This window comes from Berghia stephanieae, chromosome 3 (assembly GCF_034508935.2).
Source record: "Berghia stephanieae isolate SIO BIC M18660-M18661 chromosome 3, UCSD_Bste_1.3, whole genome shotgun sequence".
NCBI lineage: Eukaryota > Metazoa > Mollusca > Gastropoda > Nudibranchia > Aeolidiidae > Berghia > Berghia stephanieae.
The window spans coordinates 15,764,486-15,782,543 of record NC_088362.1 but is presented as its reverse complement, the minus strand read 5'-3'; the positions used below and the strand labels follow the sequence as shown (position 1 = coordinate 15,782,543).

The following is an 18,058-nucleotide window of genomic DNA, read 5'->3' as shown; positions in this document are numbered from 1 at the left end:
CAAATCTGAATAAGAAAAATGTTTGTATAGTGACAAATGTGACGATTTTCCTACAGTTGGCAAGGAGAGGGTTAAACAATATGAGAAGTCCGCAAAATCTACAGCAAGTTGGATTTCCAAAATTAGTATTGATGGTTATAAAAATCATGCTCTATAGTAAATGGATGAAGAAAATATCAATCCTTACAAACCTGTCATATTGAAAAATATAACCAAAGATGAATTTGGGCAAAAGGAATGTAATAATTTGGTCTCGTCAATTCATGCCCAAGGTCTGTTTCATTTCAAATAAACTACTTCAACCAGTGACGCAAGTAGAAAGTTTGCCTTCTTATGACACCAAAGCTATGCTAATTACTCTCCATTGGCCACCTGTGAAAGCCAGAATTGAGTACAAAATTGCTCTCACCTATTTTTATGTATTTCAGTCTTCTACCCCTCTTTATATTCAAGACATTCTTCAGTCTAAGGTTCAAAAGCGTGATTTGAGATTGCATGATTCAAAATTGTTAGTGTTAGTAGTACTACTGAAAACAAATCTTAAGAGTTTTGGTGATAGATCCCCTTTCTAAATTTGGCCCCGCAGTTTTGGAATTCCCTTCCCCAGTCCATTAGACTATCTGACGTCTTAAAACGTTTCTTTTCATGAAATCCTTGATTTTGTGAATTGTACCTCGTGCGACTTATAACTGCATCGATAAAATGATGTTGTATGAGTTGTGATTAAATTAGTAGTAACATGTATTGTTTTAAAGCGCTTTTAGATTTCGACATAAAGCGCTCTATAAATGTACTCATTATTATGTGTGAAATGAGTGTTTCAAACTTTTGGACGGAAAGCATGGGCCAAAATCCTTTGATTTATTAGGGTCTTATAAATGCTTTAACTTACAACAACAAAAATAAATAAATAAATCTTCTTACCGGTAAGGATAAGAATGAGGTCAACTCCCTTTGCCAGAGCCATTTGGTGAACCATACCAAATCCAGACAATTGAGTCAACTGAGACTTCTTACATGTTAAAGTTTCAGGATTGAAGGCGTAAAGGCCGTCATCAGTTCCTACCAATACCAGCTGTATTAAAAAAGAAAAGAGCAAACTTTTGGTCCTAAAGTTGGAATCAATACATGTAAGTGTCAAATATTTGGTCTTAAAATTGCACAGCCCATGTCAAACTTAATGTGAATATTAAAGTAAAAATAAGCTGCGATAATAATAAAAAGTGACCAATAAGTAACTTAAGTGACCAATAAATTGGTAAACCGGCGTGTACATTCATGGCATTATTGGTTACACCTCACTCATTTTAACACATTGTAACAATAATCCTGGTGCCAATATAAACCTACAGTAGTACTGGAATACATTGAAAAAATAGAGAACAATAAAACCAGATTCTGTCTCCATTAGATTGTAATAGATTTTGCTTCTTTGTTTTAAAGAAATATGTTATCTTTTATCAACTACAGTATCATCTCACCTGGCTTGATATTGCCAAAGTACAATTCAAATCTCTGGTTTCTGAATCTTTTAAGGACAGAACAGTCAGTGTTTCAGACTTCTGAAAATAATAATGGTTCATGTAAAAACAGAAAAAACGGATTAAAAATCAGATAGCTGTACTATTTAAACCTTTTTAAAATTCTGATTTGGTTTCTTAGTCTAAAACAACTCTTATATTTACTTTGTTTAAAACAACTCTTATATTTACTTTATTTAAAACAAGAACAAAAAAAACAGAGAGGAAAATAATGATTAGAACTTGATAAATTAACTGCATTTCAAATTTCAATGTTTATAGAATAGTAATATGATAACAATAATCTAAAACTTACATGTTGAAATAAATCATGTTTTGTTTGAGCTGCCTTGACTACCGCCTCGAGCGAGGCCACCCATCTCTGTTTGTCTTGGAATGATGTTGTCATGAGGTACACATATCTGTCAATAGACGGAACAAAAATTTGTCAAGCTTAACTCACTCAACCCAGACACTGACTATATCCGTAGTTTACCCAGGTTACTTTTACTCCATGCCTATTTATTACATTTTTCTGAGACAAATTATAGATGTAGTATCAAAGCTAATGTTTTTAGTTTTCGCATGTTAATGGTAGTTGAATAAAACTATCTATGTACATGCTCATTTTTAATACATTTTTTCCAATTTTGAAAAGTAGCAAAAATCTCTAGGATTAAGTGAGTTAAGATTGCCATTACAAAATATAACAGGAACAGGGGAGGGATGATCAAAATGATCAAAAGGATGGGGATCAGAATTTTACTATTTTGTTTCCCAAAAGCTTGTTCCACTTTATCTGCATCTGCCCCCCTATCTTGATAAGCCCCTCCCAGTCGTGAGTTGTTTTTGTATTCAAAGGTAAGATATGTCAGATAATTTCATTAATTTGGAGCCTTCAGGGCAGAAGATCAAAGGAAACATGGAGACAATGGATAAACAGAGGGGTGAAAGAGGCAGGACTGCCATGGCCCCAGCATAGGGACTTGGGCCCAGAACCAGGAGTGCTGGAATAGTACTGTTGCAGCCCCGTGTCCCAGCAGGGACCAAGAGGAAAAATTCGTAATAAGTAAGGCAAGTCAATAGAAATTATGAAGTATGAAGTTGTCATCACTCTGCACTTTGTTATAGTTTTTAGATCACCAATTGGATGAAATGACTAAAAATGTTAAAGGTTAGCAAATTTGTGTGTGCTGGTACAGTTTACCTGGTGGGTAGAACATGTGAGTATTTTACCTTAATGCTTAGCATCAATAAGATTCAGAAATAAAAACATTGAGTCTTACCGTCCAGGCCAGCAAGAAGTGAGAGGATCCTGGTCCAGCCTGATGATATAATGAAGGTCACTGCTGGCTGTGCTGGTCAGCTCAGCCTTTGTGACAGCGCTATGGATAGTGACATCTGCATCGGCAGGGTCCAGGTCAAAACTGTCCACAGGATTCCCATCCTTGTCGTCCAGGTAAAAGGACAGCCAGGTGCCTTCAAGGATACAGTAACGATTCTCCCATCCTGATTTTCCAATCCTGTCAATAGGACGATACGTTGAAACAATCATCATTTAAAGAGTAAAATTCCTTATAATAATATAGATAGTTCGAAGTTGAAGTCACTCAGGTCTTTGTTATTGTTTTTTGCCATCCACGTTTATGAGTAATTCTCACTAAACTGTATTAACCTGACTATAAGCGATCATGGTTACAGTTTTGTGTGTTGGTCCGTTATACTTCCGGATGGCAATGTTGTGAACTCCTGAGCCAAGCGCATACTATCTATACAATTTCCATTTGAAAATAATTTTGTACAAATGTTTGCTTTTACAAATAATAATAATAATAATTAAAAAAAAAAAAAATTCCATAAATTTCCCAACCGTCTCATTTCTTGAAAACTCAATCTTTATCATTCTCCTTTAAAGCTTTAAAAATAATTCATGTATTCGTTGTGGTATTTTTTATTAAAATTTTACCATGTATCACAGACCCTTACATTTCAGCTTAAAAAATGGAAATAGTGAATCAACGAACCTAGGAACTTTCAGCCATCCCTCCATTTTGGCAGCTGACTGGTCCAGTTCACACTCCTTTTCAACATCGTCTTGATATATTCGACTCGTCATCATGGCAAAATAGCGGCAATAATCAGTGGGAAGACCACAATTTGGGGGAACAGAGGCAGCACACTTAGAGTGGACAACCATTTTACATTCTGATATATAGACGAAAATGAATGAATGGCTATGAGTACATAATATGATATCATTTTTTTTTTAAATTCACAGAGCAAGTATGAGTGCTTCTAAATCATTAACTTCCTCGATCCACTTCTCCATAGTGGTTTGATTTTTTTTGTTTTCTGTTTGTTTTACTTTTCAATTTTATAATCTGCGTGCAACAATTTTTGGTCACTTCAGCGCATACAAAATAAATATGTGAGGCTGGCTGAGAGAACACAGAAGGTTGCAGCAAACTTTGATTCCAGATATGAGCCAAAATCAAAGATAAGGTGTAATTCTATCAAATTTTTAATTAATTTATTTTTTGAATACATTTAAGAATCGATTCATGATTGTAATAAAGCTTGAAAATAAAAGTAAATGTGTTTGTTTTTTAAAATTTTGTCAGTTGCAAAATTCTGATTAAAAAGCAAGAGTTTTGCAGCTTAACTTCGATCAGTTTCGGCTTCTTCCACTGCCATGTTTAACACACCCAATGAAAAGAAGAAGAAGAAGAAGAAGAAGAAGAAGAAGAAGAAGAAGAAGAAGAAGAAGAAGAAGAAGAAGAAGAAGAAGAAGAAGAAGAAAGAAGAAAAGAAGAAGAGAAGAAGAAGAAGAAGAAGAAGAAGAAGAAGAAGAAGAAGAAGAAGAAGAAGAAGAAGAAGAAGAAGAGAAGAAGAAGAAGAAGAAGAAGAAGAAGAAGAAGAAGAAGAAGAAGAAGAAGAAGAAGAAGAGAAGAAGAGAAGAAAGAAGAAGAGAAGAAGAAGAAGAAGAAGAAGAAGAAGAGAAGAAGAAGAAGAAGAAGAAGAAGAGAAGAAGAAGAAGAAGAAGAAGAAGAAGAAGAAGAAGAAGAAGAAGAAGAAGAAGAAGAAGAAGAAGAAGAAAAGGAAGAAGGAAGAAGATGAGAGAAGAAAAGAGAAGAAGAAGAAGAAGAAGAAGAAGAAGCAGAAGCATACCTTGACATTTAGAAGCCTGTCTGACAAAATGGACAGAACCTAGGCACAGCCCACATTTTGTTGCTCTTGAGTTCAGGCCAGTGGTAAATCTAGTTTAGCAAGAAGGATAAAAGAACAATTACTTTATCAGAGACGACAGGAAACTAGAAAAACCCATTTTCAATCATTATGCATGTCTTTATAGTGCATTAACAAAAGCATATAAATCGTTCATCTTGCAGGCAACGATAGTAAATGTCATGAGTAAAAACTGTTTCAACATTGAAAGTTACTCGATTATATTTGCATAATGTTTGAGATTCAAAGTTAAAAATGAAGCAAATATTTGTTCGTTTTTTAGAGTTTTACAGCACTTGCAACACTTTAAGGTCATATCAGCACCAGCAAAAAGGAAGAAAATGGGATAGTAAAAAGTTTTAGAATTACAATTAAAGCACCAAAGAAAAAGTAATACAAAAAGGAATTGGTTCAAATAGGGAACAGATGTAGATTACAAGAGCACACCACCATCAGTGTACTTAGTTTGAGATCACCTAAATATCTCAACCTGACATAAACACATGCCCTCGTTAAGAGGAATACACTCAAATGTTTATAAAGCAGAAATATATAAGCAAAAAAAAATACAGTGCATAACAGAGAGATGATTTACAAGACAAAAATATCATCTCCCAAAACTCTAACTTTACATTTGACTGTTTTCCTCCCAGTTAAGACATCCAGCCAGGGCCAGGACAAAACCAAGTAATCTCATTCCAAGACAAAGAGAGAAAGCATATTGGAAATCAGATATAGGGAGATAAAAGACACATTAAGTGCCTCCCTGCCTACTATGGGAGGTCAGAAACCCCACCCAGAAAATGCAGCAAATATTTTACTCTGAATTCCTTATCCATAAGGCTGAAAAAGCTTGGAGCTTGATAACAAGACCATTAGAAAATTTTAATGCCGCTTTGAAAAAAATAAAATTGTAGTTATTGTCATTCTCACAAATTACAAAAGCAAAGAGTAATTTTAAGCACATTGATTTATGAATCAAATGCTGAAGGGAAGAGACGATTTAAATTACAATTTTGATAATAATAATAATAATAATAATATATAATAATAATAATAATAATAATAATAATAATAATAATAACAATAATGATAATAATAATAATAATAATAATAATAATAATAATAATAATAATAATAATAATAATAACATTGATAATAATAATAATAATAATAATAATAATAATAATAATAATAATAATAATAATAATAATAATAATAATAATAATAATAATAATAAAAAATAAATAAAAGCAAGTAAAACAGCCCTCACCTCTCTATTTCTGTTTTACCCCACCTCCCGCTGTTCACATAAAAGATAAAACTCTAAATAACATTTTTAAAATTGCTTTTACACACAAATGAAATCAACAGTTATCTCTCACTAACAATTTTTTTTTTTACAAAACTAAGAGATGACCAAAATACCTGTGTGGAATATTGTGAGCCATGCGCTGTGAACTCCTCAATGGTGTTTGGGGAGGTTTAGAGGCGGAATATGATGAGGTTTTTGTGGAACTCTTCTTGGCGGAAGACGACGGCATTCTGGCAGAATGGAACGGTAGTCTACTACTGCTCGAGGAGTTTGAGGAAATGGAAGATGACGTTGAGTCAACAGAAGCAAGAGAATTGGTGGAAGTTGCTTCTGACATCTTAGATGCTCTGTCATAGGAATAACCATTACCGTTACCCCCACTTAAAGCTTTCATCGCAGAGGGGGTTACATTGACAACAAGATTAGCTTTCACATTGTGGTTTGATGATGACGATGATGACTCGGATAACTGTGGGCGAGAACTTTGGTGTTTCAAAACTGGGAAGTAAAAAATACAATGGCAGCTTCATTAAAAAGATGGAATTTAATCCAAGCTTGTCAAAAAAAAAAAGAAGAAGAAGAATCGATACACTAAAGAGAAGTGATATTTCAATAAAAATAAATAATTTAGTAAGCGATTGTGCTCTGTGATTAAAAAAAAAAAAAATAACATTAAAGATAAGAAATTTCATAAAACATGAAAAATCTGTTTAAATTTATTAAAGAACAATTAATTCTATGTATCCCAATTCAAAATAATTTTACTTTGCACTAGAGGATAACGTGATAAAAGATGCACATTATCCACTAGGTAAGTGTGTGTTGTGACAATGTTTATATTCTAATTTAAGCGTTTTTTAGGTTTGAACAGTCTTAAATATTTTGAGATGAATTTATATTTCCATTATATTATTATTATTTTTATAAAAATCATTATCATCATCATCATTATTATCATAACAAAATAATAATAATAATAATAACAATAATAATAATAATAATAATAATAATTATAATAATGATGATAATTGATGATGATAATAATAATAATAATAATAATAATAATAATAATAATAATAATAATAATAATAACAATAATAATAATAATAATAATAATAATAATAACAATTGCAGACACCTTTTCAAAGAGCTAAATCGGAACACTCTAACATACAATACGTCTGGTTGGACTATTACATTATATAATCTAAATTTAGAGCATTTTCTGTTCATTGTTTTAATTTGCTAGTCAAAAAGGCATAATCATGGAACATGCAAGGATAATTTCCATACATAAGTCCAATTTCATTAAAAAATATTTTTCTCCAGATTGCCAAATCGGGACTGTCCCGATTTCATCCGGACAGTTGGTCGCTATGCTATTAATATTATCAGATGGCTCACTTTCATTAGCCTGCTGTACATTTTCTGTTTGAAGCTTCTCAATCTGCTCCTGCAAGACCTGACACTTTGAGCACTCTGGCAACTTGAAGGGAAGAGGAATACCATTATCCTTGGTATTGCCTTTAGTTTTACTAGCAAAGAGTTTGCTGCCCTGGATGAGAGATGATTAAAAAGAGGACGAAAATACAATGAGAAGATTTTGAAAAATCGAATCCATTTTAAGACATTTGATAATGAATCCCTATAAAAGCAAACAGCAAGAAATTGAAATCAGAGTTGGAACAAGGGATATCGGACAACAAAAACGTCATCTTAGAGATTAATGAATACCAGTTAAAATCATTAACGCAAATTGCCATTGATTTCTTAATGATATTTGCTATGGAAATAGAAAAAGCGTAATTTTCAGCATTGATTAAAAAAAATAATAGTAATAATAAAGATCATAATTGTTAGAATTTTTCTTCAAATCCATTGTGAAGTTAAGGATAGATCAAGGTGACAAACCAGCCTCCTGTTCAAAAGGTAGGATGCAATCGTTACAAGTATACAGTATATCATATAAGAAATCAAGATTGTGTTCCACTATATACAGTATATCATATAAGAAATCACGATCATTCAAGAAATCACTGTCCTCATATTTCAAAGATACTTTTAAAAAAACATTTAAAAAAAAAGATTCTTATGTATGATTCTCTTTAAAGGTAAATACTTGTATATCATAATAATTTTGGGAGTCACAGAATTTAAATCATATTGTTTTAATGAGGAATATGACACATGATTTTAAAATCAAAAGCAGAATACAATGTCATAAAATAACCAAAGTGTAATATCTATTCAATGGGTTTAGATCAAAATTATAACAGCCAATGAGATCATCAAAATCTCAAATGAAGTCTCTCATTTGCCAAATGATTGTTTTCCGATTGTGTTCCACTATATACAGTATATCATATAAGAAATCACGATCATTCAAGAAATCACTGTCCTCATATTTCAAAGATACTTTTAAAAAAACATTAAAAAAAAAAAGATTCTTATGTATGATTCTCTTTAAAGGTAAATACTTGTATATCATAATAATTTTGGGAGTCACAGAATTTAAATCATATTGTTTTAATGAGGAATATGACACATGATTTTAAAATCAAAAGCAGAATACAATGTCATAAAATAACCAAAGTGTAATATCTATTCAATGGGTTTAGATCAAAATTATAACAGCCAATGAGATCATCAAAATCTCAAATGAAGTCTCTCATTTGCCAAATGATTGTTTTCCGATTGTGTTCCACTATATTTAACATTTTATTGCCTCTTTAACCAACAATTCTACTTTCCTTTCAATGTTTAGAACAAAGTTTTACATCAGATTTATTTCAGCTAGCCTAACAAGCAATACCTTAGACCATCATTTATGGAATAGTTTTACATTCTACGTGAATTAATAACATTTTTTTTTTTTGGGGGGGGGGGGGGGGGGGGACAAATATTTCAAAATTTACGTTGAAAATGCAGAAATTCATTTATAAATGGTGATCATTACTTTCTATAAACTCAAAAGTTCATGTTTACAGTAATTAAAATAAAAAACAAAAACAAAAAAATAATGCAATGGGACTGGGAATTATTTGAATAAATGCAGCAATAATCATTCAACGGTTAGTAAACCTTTATAAAAGTTGATTAGTAAACCTTTCCAAAAGTTGATTCAGAATTTTAAAAAAAACAATAATCCGATTATTTCATCAATTTATTTCTATTGTCCAGAAACAAGATAAATATCAGTATAAATTTTTCTTTTTGTCTAATAAATTTATTTTGACAACCATTTATCTGAGATTGTGATTGTTGGGAGTCAAGGGTTTCAAAGTCTAATAAAATAATGTGATACATGGGATACGCAATGGTTGGCAGTAAAGTTGAAATAAGTGATAAAGCAAAGAAAAATATAATAGAAAACAAGCATCTGAACAATGTGCAAAGATAATACCTTCTTCTTGTTGTCATTGTGTCCTTGATACAAATCCTGCAAATAGTCGATCAACTTCATTTGCTGGTCGATAGTATGTTTAAACTTGTACTTGTCCAGGAAATGCAAAGCCTTTTCGTTATAAAGGATAAAGGGGAGGATGTGCGAGTACCGAACAGGTCAGGGGAAGCAAGGGATATGTTACAAGTTTAGTCATTTCAGTGAGAAAAAAAGTTTAACGAGAAAAAGGAGCAAGTCTTCACTCCAATTATCAAATTTTCAAGTGTCAACATAATTTCTGTGAAAAACAGATAGATCACCTGAATGATGCCAATAAATATCAAATTTCATGAATTCAATTTATTGTGAGTTTTAAATTCAGGTCAGGTTGATTTGTAAAATGTTAGTTTTAAATGATAATAGTATGATTAGTCATACACAAATCTTGTTAAAAGACCTAAATTACAAAATTTCTTTCGTAACAACTGTTATCAAATTCCGCATATAATAAAGAAAAAATTATCCCTTTAAAAAAGAGTTATATAACCCATCTTAAACTTAATTGAAAACAATTCAACTGCAGTAAAACATTAATATTACATGTTGATTGATTTTATTTTTTTTTTAATGCCAATTAAATGTTTAAACTGTATTCAAAGGAAATTTTAAGATTATAAAAAATCATATGGATGAAATGAAATTTCAAACAGAAATATGAATCGTACATCCCAATTTTTCAAGTAAAAGTAAAAAATTTTTTTATCTTACATGACCTGATAAGACTAGAAAACTGTTACATTAACATAGGGAAGTAAAAGTGACAACACATACTCATCTACTTATAGAGGTTACATTAACTAGCCTATTCCCCATTGCCCATGTGATTAGAACAGACCTGCCACAAGCGCTAAAAAAAAAATCTGTATATTTTTCTTACATGAATTCTAATTAACCCACTACATAAATATATATAATATTGTATTTCAAAATACTTTATTATTTCAATCAAATGTCTCTTCATGATGATTATAACATTTCCACACCATTCTTACTTTTGATTTTTGCTTTAATAATCTGAATTTGAATAAAAGAACTCGAATTATGCACTATCCATCAAAATAAAAATCTGTATATTTGGTATGAATGGCAGGGGCAGGCCTATGAGAATGGTAAATTTGGTCAGCGGTAGATATAAGATAATAATGTAGGCATGCAATGTTCATGGATGAAAGGGTGTATAAATTGAAATTTACCTGCACAGCTTCTGTAAAATTCTCAAGACTGACTTTTTCACCGAGAATCAACTCAAACTTCTCCATGGCATCATCCAGATGTTTGCGTAGTTTCAGGTTTTCTTTGCGATAGTTGCAACTGTCACTGAGGGCTTCGGTTAGCTGGTAATGGTAGGAGACAACACAATAGAGTTCTGATCATAACAATGGAAATTGCTTTAATAATCAAAATTCATTGATTAAAAAATCTCAACAGATAAATCTAAACGATTGTTATATAACCTATATATGACAAACTATCAATATCTACTTAATACATTAAGGGGATCCTGAAAGCTCAGTTGGTTGAGCACTCGCTTCACACATAAAGTGCTCAAGATTTTTTAAATCCCAGGTGCAGTTCCAATTTTTTTCTGACCACCTGGCAGTGATTGAGTACCCGGGTCTGTTAATCGAGTGGAAATACTTTGCAATGAACTAGCTTCCTTTCCAAAGGAAAGCCAGCAATTGCTATTGTCTGTTTCATACTTTAGAAACCGGGATGAACTCTGGCTCCATGGGCCCAAAGGACTGAAGGACTACTTTTTTTAAAATAAAAATTTGAGTCTGGATTATCAGGGGGAAATTGGAAACATCTAATAATTTGTAATGAAATTTCTTTTCCAACACTTACCTCTTGCTTGATGTTGAGTTTTTCTTGACCAATCTTCTCCATCTCTTTGGTCTGGGTTTCCATAATTTCTGTTGAAACAGATTCTTTCTCCATCAACTCATCAATCTGATGAAAATAATAATATATTGTTTATTAAATTGATTGTTGAATCATGACGTGATAAAAGTCTGGTATTATGGAGGATCATTACTGAATTCAAGAATCTAGGTATTTACATTTTGACTTGGACTAACTCAAACCTGCCAACCCTAAACATTGAGTAGTTACAGCAAAGCGACGTAGTAAAAAATAAATTGAGCTTTATAGAGCGCAATATCCACTAAATGTGCTCAAAGCGCTTACAAGGGGTCCCTGTGCAACAGCAACATTTAACATGTAGGACGGGACATGACGCCTGTTAGGCGATATTACATTTTTTTGGACAAAGACAACGCTGTTAACGGCCAGGTACTCATTTTACACCTGAGTATGGTGAGAGAATGTGAGTAAAGAGCATTTTCCAAGGACTCAACTATGCGCGAGGCTCGAACCCAGGACCTTCCGATCCGAAAGCGAGTGTCATACCACTAGACCACATAGCCGCACGTAGTAGCCTACATTGCATTCCTGATACTGTTCACTTGGTGAAAGCCCTGAGACACAATACAGAAGTAGCAGCCATACACACGAGTGAAAATAAGAAAACATATGACAAGTTGCAAAAAAGCAAAAGCCCTGTATATAAAGGGATAAATTTAATCAAGTCCAATCAAAAAGAAGAGAATTCCATAAGACAGAAACTTCATCAAACACAGGACAGGATATGGTGAATAACAAGCTGCTATGAGCTGAGGACTGTAAAGAGAACTGAACAAAACAGTGTAATAATTTCAGAAAAAGAACAAAATACTAAACACAGAACATTCAGGCTTAAACCCCTTCTTCGGTCAAGAGCAAATACATTTAAAATGAATTAAACAGAATATGATATTTTGCCTTAATATATTTTCCTTACCTTTAGTGCCAATTTGTCTACTTTGACTTTTTCTTCTCTCAGTTTGTGGTTAATGGATTCAAGCTCTGCCTTGTGGAGGGCTTTTGCTGCATCCAGTTGTTGCTTTAAAACAGCTGCTTTTTCTGAAGTTTGAGATCTAAGAAAGAGTTTAAAATTATTCATCTCTGCAACATGGATGCTTAAGAGTATATAACACATGAGATTTCACATACTCTCCCAATGGCTTTTATAGAACTATGTTTCCATTTCACAAAGTATAAGTCAACTGTAAGTCGTCCTTTTTGTACTAGCTCTCTTACAATAGCTGACAATTTATCTGATAATAGCATCCCAATGTCTTCATCATTGTAATTTCCTAATTTTTATTGCAGAACCAAAACCAATTAGGATTCAATGAATAGGATATGACTTTGTACTGTCCCTAATCAAAACTCATGTGATATCAAGAGTGTTTCCATAAAATCAAAAGGAACAAAATGTGAACACAACAGCTGCATTGAACATCGAACATTGCAAGACTTTTTATCCAAAATGAAACTTACCACTTGCTCAGTATTTATGACTAAAGCAAACTCATAAAATATGTAACAATACAAATAGAAAAATATCATAAGAAATAAAAGTTTAGTGAGTTAAGAATGAAATGAAATAAAACAATACCTTGCCATGGAAATAGCTTGAATTCTTTCAGTTGCCCCATCTAAATCTTCTTCCCTCTCATTGACTGCTTTCTCATAAGTCTGCCTGCAGGGAGACATGACAAATTAAAATATAAATTTAGATAACAGAAAAAATGTATAAAGAACATTTTACACGATATGAATATGATGTACACACTGCAATCGGAGGACCTGTCACAGACAACATTTAAAAAATATGTTTATCTTTGGAGGATAATCTGAATTTCAAGAGTAAAAATATGTGTCAATCCAAAGAAACATGATTTTCAACTTAATTTACTATGAATTATAACTTAAGAATACTTAAATAGGGAGGCCCTCCAAATGTCTCTTGAGGTAAGGGAATCAAGAATTGTTTTACAGCTTTTAAAATATATATTTAGTACGGCTATGTGGTCTTGTGGTATGACACTCGCTTTCGGGCTGGAAGGTCCTGAGTTTGAGCCTCACTCTGCGCATGGTTGAGTCCTTGGAAAAGGCTCTTTACTCATATTCTCACTGTACTCAGGTGTAAATGAGTATCTGGTTGTTAACAACATTGTCCCTGTAAGAAAAAATGTAATAATGCTGAACATGCAACATGTCTCGATCTACATGTTACGTGTTGCTGTTGGTCAGGGACCCTTTGTAAGGCGATCTGAACACACTTAGTAAATATCGAGTAATATAAAAAAGCTCAATTAAAATGTTAGTAGAAATTGACAAATTGAATAAATAAACGCCTAACAAAAGATGCATGGTTAAAATAACAATAAAGTGAATATACCTCAAGGGACATACAGAGGCCTCCCCTTGAATATTACTTAAATTTGGCAACATATTTATCTCTTATTTAAATATTTTTATTGCTTTTCATCTAAAAATTGGTTTAAAAAATCTGAATCTGCAATTTTAAAAAATAAGAATTCAGCCAAATTATGTCCCCTCCCCCCTCCCCCCTCCCCCTCTCACTAAAAAAAAAAATTATTTGCAATTACTGCTTAAATTTGTGCAAGTGGTAGGGGGTGTATATTTGGACAGCCTACACTAGTGAAAAGTGTATCAAAAGGATTCTCACAAATCTTTTTTCACACCAACATATCATAACTTAGTAAATAACTGGACATTCTTTTAAGTAAAAGACCAAAAAACCTCCAAACTTTTTAGCAAGTTCATATGACAATAGATACATTTGGAAATGTTTGTTTTGTTCCTAAGTGTTTTACGGCGCATGCAACACATTTAGGTTATATCAGCGCCTGTAAAAAAGGAAGAAAATGGGATAGTAAAGTTCTAGAATTACAATTAAAGCACCCAAGAAAAAGTAAGACAAAGGGGAACTGATTCAAACAGGGATTCCAAGAGCACACTATCATTGTACTTAGTTTGAGATCACCTAAATGTTTCATCCTGACACAAGCATAAATCCCCACTAAGAGGAATACATTCAAATGTTTACAAATCGTATATGTAGAACAAAAAAGAAAAAAAACATTAACGTGCATAACAGAGAGATGATTTACAAGACAAAAAATATCATCTCTCTTAACTATAGATTTGACTGTTTCCCTCCCACTCCCAGTCAAGAACTCCAGCCAGGGCCAGGACAAAAACTAAGTAATCCCACTCCAAGACAAAGACAGAAAGCAACTCAGAAAAAAGATATAAGGGGATAGAAGACACAGAATGACCTCCTGCCCACCATGGGAGGTCAAAAACCCAACCCAGATACAATTGGAAACAACAGATTTCAATGTGTTTTTGACAAGAATATAAAATTGCTGTTATTTCTGTTTTGGGTTTTGGTATAATATATATATTCTTACTTGATCTTCTCCCATTCAGCTTCTCTCTTGTCTGCTTCCTCTACAAGGTGTTCTAAGTCCTTGACTTGCTTCTCCAACTCATTGCATGCCTGAGTCAACGCCTCTGCTTTCTTAAAAAGATATAAAGATTACATTGTAATGGCAAGTGATAAGTTAGAATAGGAAAAGCATGATTTTAGCAGGAAAGGGGCAAAAAATATAAAATATCCCCAAGGTTATCTAGCAGAATTCTCAAGATAGTTTTAAAAATTGAATGCAAAATAATGTATTCTGATTCTGAGTGTTCTGGAGTGCATATTCTTAATGCCCAATTGATGATGATTTACATTTCACAAAATATGAATATTCCTGAATTCCGTTTTTGCTCTCAACTTGTAAAAAAAAAAAATCCAAGAAATTACCACTTATCATTATCAAATCAGTTTAGACGCAGAAAAATAATTGACTTTCAGAGAATTATGAATTTAGAGTCAACACCAAAATGGCAAATATAACTGGGTATAACAATCTAAAAAGAGGTGTGAGCAGTTGTCATTTCATTCTCTCATAAAACAACACATGGACTGCTAATGTTAATGTTTTGGAGTGAAACATCGACATTTTGGTGAAAATCTTACTTGTCGTTCCATGGCAGCCTGCTTCTCTTTAAGATTAATTTCCTCCAAAAGGCGAATGGTCTCAGATGAGTTTGAGCCTTGTTGTTTCTGCATGTTGGAATACTTTTCCTCTAGAATCTGCAATGTAAATTTTTAAATTGTCTAGATCATGTTGCCATTAAAAAAAAAACAAACTATAAAAACTGGAGTTGTGATAAATATACTCTAATAAAGGAAAATTTTCTGTAATGGATTTTCAGATAAAACCCTTTTACCTTTGTACCACTTGACAACACGACATTATAGAAGAAACAAAGATGATGTCACTCAGCTCTTTGTTATTATTTTTAGACAGCCTAGCGGTGATTAGTTCTCACTGAATTATATGAATCAAATTAAAAGTGTTAAAGGTTACACACGGTTTTGTGTGTTGGTATTTTTAATGTGGCTGGTGGATGTTGTGAGTATTTTTTACCCAAATGCATAGTGTCAATATCTTTTATTCCACGTATCAATATCAACAAAACGCCAATCTGTCAAATCTGTAGCAGACATGACACAAGCAACAAACAAAAGATTTGTATATTTTTTTTGTGGAAAAAATTCAAATTTCAAGAAAATGTTTTTAAGGGTTTTTGACGCTTGCGTCACATTTAGGTCATTTCAGCGCAACTAATATGGAAGAAAATGGGATAATAAAAAAAAATCTAGATTTACAATTTAAGCAGCCAAGAAAAAGTAGACCAATAGGGAATGGGTTCAAATAGAGAACAGATGTAGATTCCACAAGCAAATTATCATTGTGCATAGCTTGAGATCACAAAAAAGTCTCATCAAGACACATGCAAGGTGGTCTCCACTAAGAGATCCACATTCAAATGCTTACAAATAATTTTATATGTAAAATATAAAATAATACAGAGAGATGATTTACAACAAAAAAAAATAATAATCTCCCAAAACTAACTATACATTTGACTTGTTTCCCTCCCAGCCAGGACAAAATCAAGTAATCTCATTCCAAGACAAAGACAGAAAGCATGTTTGAAAACAGATATAGGGGGATACAAGACACAGTAAATGCCACCCTGTCCACTCTAGGAAGTCAGGAACACCACCCAGACAAAGTGCATGATTTCTATTTCTTTGAATTATTATGTTGGAAAAAAAATATATCCGAGTCTGGAGGAAAAATCCAAATTTTGTCAATTTTTGGTTTCAACTCTCCTGACTGACCATTTTCTCCCGATACGTCATACCCACCCAACACTACATAAAATTTGATTTTTAAAACTTCAACTCAAAAGGAATATGACATGCTATACATATTTTTATTCAGTCAAACAAGCTGTACAACATACCATAAATTTCTTATAACTATAAAACAAAAAACAAATAAATTTCTTCAAATTTTGTGATGTACAAAAGACATCTGAATGAGAAAAATGGTTAAATTGTAATAAAATGTGATGATTTTCCTGTAGTTGGGAAGCAGAGGTTTAAAACATCTTTAAATGTACTGATTAAATCCGAATAACTGACAAGTCTGCTTAAGGTGTGTCCTGATGGTCAATATACTATGGGATACATATCACATGACATAATGATAGACAAATTGAATTGATTATTAAGTACAATTCCAAAATAAGTTGAAAAATTATTAGTAAGAGGCATGTTGAATATGATACTTATAAACAAAGATTAATAATTGTCTTAACTTTTAAAAATTCATTTAAACGCACCTTGTTCTGTCGTCTTAGTGTGTCAAATTGTGACATCAAGGACTTCAATTCAGCCATGGCATCTTTGGAATTCTGAAAAAAAAAAGTGAATGTAGAATTTGTCTCATTATCTAGCAATGACTATGAAAAATGTTTTTTTCTTTTTTTGAGGAAAATTTTTGTCTAAAATCAAAGCCCTATCTCCACTGAGTGAAAATGTTTTTGAATTTTGAAAATCCATTCATAAATAAACAAGATATGCAGTTTCAAAGGTGTCATTTATTTGGATGACCCGCAAAGAGGAAAAAAACGCGAAAATATGGGACGCTTTTTCGGCATTTTTTTTCGACCTTTGGTTGTATCTTGCGTAATAAGTGGATTAAAAGATTGAAACTTGAAGAGCAAATTAGGATAGTGTTTTGTAAAACACGGGAAAAGTACTCGTCATATTCATATGAAATTTTACAACCAAAAAGAAGAAATTTTCATGTATTACCTTGTCAACGACAAAACCTCCACGCCCGGTAGTTTTAGAAATATTTTACTCCAAAGAGTAAAAATCTATTTTTAACGGTCTTCTGGTAATTGCATGAGTTTTGTCGCTTGACATAATCTAAAATGACCTTTTTTCTAACTGTGTGCCAACTTTCAGTCATATTCATCGATAAACAGTGTCGTAATTAATTTTTTAAAATAGCATATACGAAACGGCTTCGTCCCATATTTTGACGCAAATTCGGGCACTTCGTGAGCGAAAAAGAGGCCCAAAGATTTGTGCGGGATAGTCATTGCTACATTATCATATATTTTTAAATCTTTTTTGCTTTGATGCTTTACACTCTATTATATTTATTGATAATACTTGGACTGAATTTATTGATACTTATCAAGACTAAACCCCCCCACCCCCCCCCC

General features: G+C 32.5%; 1 protein-coding gene across 2 annotated transcripts in view; it reads right to left on the bottom strand.

Annotated features, from left to right (window-relative positions):
* The window catches only part of LOC144967210 (citron Rho-interacting kinase-like), a 52,466-nt gene that overhangs the window by 8,661 nt on the left and 25,747 nt on the right, over positions 1 to 18,058 (bottom strand). Inside the window, exons 25-40 of one of the 2 annotated variants that reach the window (XM_078904152.1) lie at positions 17,165 to 17,236; positions 15,444 to 15,560; positions 14,827 to 14,936; positions 13,002 to 13,085; positions 12,342 to 12,477; positions 11,348 to 11,452; positions 10,696 to 10,836; positions 9,464 to 9,574; positions 7,465 to 7,615; positions 6,174 to 6,558; positions 4,689 to 4,777; positions 3,545 to 3,725; positions 2,807 to 3,043; positions 1,837 to 1,942; positions 1,482 to 1,562; positions 925 to 1,075 (exon numbers count right to left, since the gene is read on the bottom strand). In XM_078904152.1, coding sequence (XP_078760278.1) covers positions 925 to 1,075; positions 1,482 to 1,562; positions 1,837 to 1,942; positions 2,807 to 3,043; positions 3,545 to 3,725; positions 4,689 to 4,777; positions 6,174 to 6,558; positions 7,465 to 7,615; positions 9,464 to 9,574; positions 10,696 to 10,836; positions 11,348 to 11,452; positions 12,342 to 12,477; positions 13,002 to 13,085; positions 14,827 to 14,936; positions 15,444 to 15,560; positions 17,165 to 17,236 — 2,257 coding nt within the window. The remainder of the gene's footprint in view (positions 1 to 924; positions 1,076 to 1,481; positions 1,563 to 1,836; positions 1,943 to 2,806; positions 3,044 to 3,544; positions 3,726 to 4,688; positions 4,778 to 6,173; positions 6,559 to 7,464; positions 7,616 to 9,463; positions 9,575 to 10,695; positions 10,837 to 11,347; positions 11,453 to 12,341; positions 12,478 to 13,001; positions 13,086 to 14,826; positions 14,937 to 15,443; positions 15,561 to 17,164; positions 17,237 to 18,058) is intronic. The other variant, XM_078904153.1, reaches the window with a different exon arrangement.